The sequence below is a fragment of the Propithecus coquereli genome, unplaced genomic scaffold (assembly GCF_000956105.1).
Source record: "Propithecus coquereli isolate 6110/MARCELLA unplaced genomic scaffold, Pcoq_1.0 Scaffold42, whole genome shotgun sequence".
In the NCBI taxonomy this organism is placed as follows: Eukaryota; Metazoa; Chordata; class Mammalia; order Primates; family Indriidae; genus Propithecus; species Propithecus coquereli.
Genome location: NW_012149952.1, coordinates 904,453 through 910,142, shown reverse-complemented (window position 1 = coordinate 910,142; position 5,690 = coordinate 904,453). Strand labels below are relative to the sequence as shown.

The 5,690-nt window shown below is 55.0% G+C and overlaps 1 protein-coding gene across 1 annotated transcript in view; it reads left to right on the top strand.

Moving 5' to 3' along the window:
• Window positions 1-5,690, top strand: part of XRCC1 (X-ray repair complementing defective repair in Chinese hamster cells 1) — a 24,463-nt gene that overhangs the window by 17,083 nt on the left and 1,690 nt on the right. Inside the window, exons 8-13 of the mRNA XM_012653402.1 lie at window positions 72-348; window positions 831-947; window positions 3,798-3,891; window positions 4,038-4,170; window positions 4,584-4,638; window positions 4,730-4,869. Coding sequence (XP_012508856.1) covers window positions 72-348; window positions 831-947; window positions 3,798-3,891; window positions 4,038-4,170; window positions 4,584-4,638; window positions 4,730-4,869 — 816 coding nt within the window. The remainder of the gene's footprint in view (window positions 1-71; window positions 349-830; window positions 948-3,797; window positions 3,892-4,037; window positions 4,171-4,583; window positions 4,639-4,729; window positions 4,870-5,690) is intronic.

Sequence of the window (5,690 nt, the reverse complement as noted above, 5' to 3'; positions counted from 1 at the left end):
GGGGCCTGGACCCCTGGGTCTGAGGGAGGAGGGGCTGGACGTTTAGCCCCAGTGGTGCTAAGTGAGTGTCTCCTCTTTGGCTCCCCCAGTGCCGGTTCCCACCCATACCACAGCCGCAGCCCCAGTCCCTGCCCCAGCACAGGGGGCAATGCCAGGGAAACCTCGGGGAGAAGGCACCGAGCCCAGAGGACACCGAGCTGGCCCTCAGGAGCTGGGGAAGATCCTTCAGGGTGTGGTGGTGGTGCTGAGTGGCTTCCAGAACCCCTTCCGCTCAGAGCTGCGGGACAAGGCCCTAGAGCTGGGGGCCAAGTATCGGCCAGACTGGACCCCGGACAGCACGCACCTCATGTAGGCCTGTGCCCTCCTCCCCTCCATGCCTCCTGCTGTTTCTGCCCCATCTCCCTCTGTCTCCTCCATCACGCTCCCAACCGCAACCCTTTTTTTTTTGATGTACAAAAAAATGTTTATTTGCTAGCTCCGTCCACTGAAAAGGCATAGAAACAATAACCAACATAGCAGCAGTGAGCACCCTTAGCACCCTGTGTCTGCATCGTTTATGTTGTGCACGCTCGCTCTCTCGCGCGTTCTCTCTCTGTCTCTCTCTCTTTCTGTCTCTGTCTCCTTGTCTCTCTTAGCCTCTAGCCTCTACGTCTGTTTCTCTCTGATTTCTGCATTTCCCTCATTCTTCTATCTTTTTCTGTTTCTCCCATATTGATCTCACTGTCTCTTCCTCATCTTTCTCCCTCTCTCTCTGGCTCCCCGTCTCTCTCTTTCCCCTTTGCCCTTCAGATCACATCTAACTGACACCCCTCAATTCTGCCTCCCACCAGCTGTGCCTTTGCCAACACCCCCAAGTACAGCCAGGTCCTAGGCCTCGGAGGCCGCATCGTGCGTAAAGAGTGGGTGCTGGACTGTCACCGGATGCGTCGGCGGCTGCCCTCCCGGAGGTGAGACCTCCCTGCACACATATGTGCGACACACACTCGTGCTCACACACACCCCAGCCCTTGTGCTTATCCCGTGCTGGGCAATGCCAGGGATCTGGAGAGAAAGCAGACAGGAGCCTGCTGGCGGAGAGCACAGGCGGTCCAGGTCCCAGCCCAGAGTCAGCAGGCTCCTGAGAGGAGGGCAGAGGCCATGGGACTCCAGATCAGGGAAGGAGGTCTTGCCTGAGAGGGTCACAGAGTGCTCTGTGGAGTCTGCTTATTGGAGAAGGAAAAGGACCTTGCAGGCTGGAGGAACAGCAGGTGTGAAGGCCCAGGGCTGGAGAACGTGCATTGGGGCCCGTTCATTGTCATTCAAAGCAACTCCTGGAAGCCTCTGCTCGGTGCCAGGCTGGGCTGTGCAATGCTCGGGATCCAGACGTTAAGCCCTGCCCTTGAACGCCCCTCACTTGGATGAGGGGTCGGACTTGTTGTCACAGTGTGGTCGAAGGCCCAATCGGAGTCCCACAGTGAGTGAGGGCTTTTCGAGGATGAGAAGAGGTTTGCCAGGCTAAACAGCCAGAGAGCCTGCTGGGTGGAGGAGACAGGTCAGGGCAGCCTGGTCTCTGCCCCGAGGAGTTGCAGGTGGGGCTAAGCTTACGGTGGGAAGCAGGAAGTGGCAGGAAAATGAGGTTGGAGCCGTTGGAGCCGTAGGAGCCGCGGAAGGGTTTCGAGCAAGGGCAGGATCAGACCTGAGGCCTGTGGGCGGGAGGAGAGATCCGAGTCGGACTCCGTGGCCTGAGTGTGCTCAGAAGTCACACTCAGCTGCACCGGGCGTGTTTGACAGCCCATCTGCACTGGGGCAGAGTGAGGCTGAGAGGCGTGTGGGGCCAGCTAAGTAAGGGCTTCTAGTGCCTGGCCGAGGTGCTAGGCTCTGGCCAGTCCACAGGCTTTCATCTGTTGTTCAGGAATCCAGACACCTCTGGAAGCTGGAAGTTTTTCTAGGTTTAGCACAAACATTTGGCTGCACGATCATCATGAACTGATGTGTGGCTATGTATGGACTTTGTTTATCCCCGTAAGTGTGTCATGGTATTTACCACTGAAATACTAATGGGTGTGATTATGGGAACTCCCCAGACTGCACTGGAGGTGTCATAATAATCTATATGCTTGCTGTTTACATCTCTAGAATCTGAAAAATTCAAAATCTTGAAACCCATCCTCCTGTGTGAGTGGGGGAAGCCACGGAAGGTTGGGGACAGGGGCAGGCTCTGCTGGGAGAGACAGAGCGTCAAGGGGAGTCTGCAGGTGGGGACCCCAGGGCAGTCTGGGGCCTTGGGGGTGGAAAGAAGGGATGGATTTGGGATATATTCAGGGCAGAATAAATCAGATAATAAATTTGGTTTATTATCTGCCTGGGAGAGCTCAAGGAGGCCATGGCAGAAAAGGGAACAAGACAAACAGCATTGGATTTGCAACTGGGTTTTAACAAAAAAAAATTCAGGAAGCATTTTATATTTTAAAAATTCAACTATAAGAGGAAAGACCCCAGGGAGATGGCTCTTCCTACTATAATCACAAATTGAGGCTTTTTTTTTTTTCTTTTTTTCCTCTAACCTGCTTCAGAGAAAGAACAGATTGAGTTTTAAAAAAAATCTTTTGGATTACAGAGCACCTGGAAGAAAAAGTTTAGTAAAGCTACCATTGACTTTTTTTTTTTTTAACAAGACGGAGTCTCGCTGTGTCACCCAGGCTGAAGTGCATTGGCACGATTATAATAGCTCACTGCAGCCTCAAACTCCCAGGCTTAAGTGATCCTCCTGCCTCAGCCTCCAGAGTAGGTGGGGCTACAAGTGTGCACCAACATACCCAGCTAATTTTTAAATTTTTCTGTAGAGATGGGGTCTTGCTATGTTGCCCAGACTAGTCTCAGACTCCTGACCTCAAGCAATCCTCCTGCCTTAGCCTCTCAGAGTGTTGGGATTATAGGTGTGAGCCACTGTGCCCACCCTGTTTTTTTTTTTTTTTTGATTAAAATTTATTTTTAATGCTTAAGAATCACAACCATGGACTCTTAATCAACTGCTACACTTTAAATCCTCTGCATTTCCCATGAGCTACCATTTTACAATGCGTGTCACTTACCTGAAGTGTTTCACCAGCTTTGAAACGACCAAATCACAGGCAGAAGGGTCCTAATGCGTGAGCCTCAGGAAAGTAAAACCAACATTCATCTGTTTCTGCTGTGTACTTTGCCCTGTGGTTTGGGGCAAATTAATTAATCTTCTCTCTGTGCCTTAGTTTCCTCACCTGTAAAATGGGGCTAAAATAGCACTGACCTCAGGACTCAATGCCTGAATATTTGTCGAGTGCATATAACAGCGCCTGGCTCATAGGAAGTCCCATGTAAGTGTTAGCTGCTGCCGATGCGAATAGAGCTGGGAAAGTTCTTTTCCTGGACTGTCAGTGGCTTACAGAACCGTGAATACAGTGTGGGAGTCTGTAAAATGTATTTGCTTTTGAGACTTTTCTCTTAATTGGTAGGCATTCTCCTAGTGAGAAACTGCCTTTGATTCTCAAAGGGGAAAGGTATTTCTGATTTTTCTTTCCTTTCTGAAATGGGACATTTCTTCCCCAAGAAGGAAGGAAGAGAGGGTGTGCTCGGGTCTCCAGTGTGGGGGGCTGCGCTGGCTGGGGTTCGGCAGGGCCTTCCTGAACTGGGAGAGGGGGGCAGGCTGGGGGAGAGAGGCCACGATTCCTACCCCGAGTGAGTATTTAGTGAATGCCGGTAACTCTTGCTTCCTGAACATCCTCCCCGGCTCCTCGGGGGACTCGGTGTCCTGTTTCTCTGAGGCCTGATTCCTCCCCTAGGTACCTCATGGCAGGGCCAGGCTCCAGCAGTGAGGACGAGGAGGGCTCTCACAGCGGCAGCAGCGGGGATGAAGCCCCCAAGCTTCCCCGGAAGGTCCGATGCCCCTGCCTGTGTTGGGGAGGGTTTTGGGGGAATGGCATGGGTCTGCTGTGGTACCCCAAACTCTTCACTCCTGCCGTCACCACCCCCGACTCACCCACACCCCCTGTTCTCCTCACCGACTGACCCTCCCTCTTCAGCGCCTCCAGGCCAAAACCAAGCCCCCACAGACAGCTGGACCCAGCTCACCCCAGAAGCCCCCAACCCCTGAAGAGATCAAAGCAGCCTCACCCGGGCCCCAGGAAGATACTGACATTGAGGGGGAGCAGGCAGGTCAGAGTCTGAGGGAGGAGGGGGACCCCTGGGTCTGAGGGAGGAGGGGCTGGGGCTGGACCCCCGGATCTGAGGGAGGAGGGGCTGGGGACCTGGACCCCCAGGTCTGAGGGAGGAGGGGCTGGGGCTGGACCCCTGGGCCTGCGGGAGGAGGGGCTGGGGCCTGGACCCCCATGGCTAGAGGGCGAAGGGGCTCAAAGCCCGGACTGTGGGTCTGGTGGAGGTAGAGACTGGATCCCGGACAGATGGAGCAGAAGGAGATGGTGGCTGGGGTCAGGATAACTGCATCTTGGAGCAGCTGAGGTGGAGGTTGGGATGCTGGGTCTGTGCCCAGGTGCCATACTGGAAGGGAGGGTTACTAGTCTTCCGGAAGACAAGGCAGTGACTTGCGTTGACTGAGCCTCTACTTGCAGAAGGACAGGACAATGGAGCAGAAGATTCTGGGGACACTGAGGATGAGCTGAGGAGGTAGGGTTGGGGCTGGGGTTAGGGCAGCCCAGCCTTGGCTGCCGGGGGGCTGCGGTGCATGCTCACCCCTTACCGCTCTCATCTCCCCCAGGGTAGCCGAGCAGAGGGAACAAAGGCAGCCCCCTGGCCAGGGGGAGAACGGTGAGGACCCGTACGCAGGCTCCACGGATGAGAACACGGACAATGAGGATGACCCGGCATCTCCCGACCTGCCAGTTCCCGAGCTCCCAGGTCGGAAATCCCTCCGTCCCTGCTGCAGTGGGATTTTGCCCTCAGTTGTGACCTGCCCCGTGAGATCCCTGCTGTCCCCATGACTTGTCTCCCTTCTTTACCCACCCGCTCCCTACCTGAGCCACTTCCACGTTCCAGGCTTGTTCCTCTTCCCTTCAGCATCTTCTCTGTTCTCCCCTTTTTGTCCCTTCCTAATTTCTTGCTCTGACCGTGCCCCCGCAGCCCAGTGCCAGGTGTGACCCCCTTTGGTGTTCCATACAGGTGCGAGCGGCCCTGCCTCATGCCAGTGCTTCGCCCCCAGGGTCAGCTCTGCTGGTCCAGGGGGAGGCTGGCACTCCGGATGGCATGGGCACTGCTCTCCGTGGGGACCTCGGTGGGGGGCTCACCAGTGCTCACTTTAACGTTGGTCATCAGCCCAGACACAGATGCCGTCTGCACGTGTGTGTGTGTGTGTGTGTGTGTGTGTGTGTGTGTGCACATTTCCATTATAAAAGAAAAAGAAATGGGAAAACTCTGCAGGGGGGTGTGGGAGGGCAAGGGAGTGAGAGTGTCTTTGAGAGTGGAGGGAGCAGAGGAAAGGCAGGAGGGTCTGTCCGCTCCGAGGTGAGGTTTGGGGCCACCAGAAGAGCTGTTTCCACCCTGTTCCTCTGGGCGATGGGCAGGAAAGTGCTCTGATCCTCCAAAGCCAGGAATGAGGGTCTGGAAAGTCACGTTACAATGGAAAGAGGAGCCCTCGGGAGGTCAGAGCAATAAAGGCCCTGGCGAACGGGAATGGGAGCAAAGGTGAAGAAGTGGCAGGTGCTAGAGTTTCCAGCCCTGGC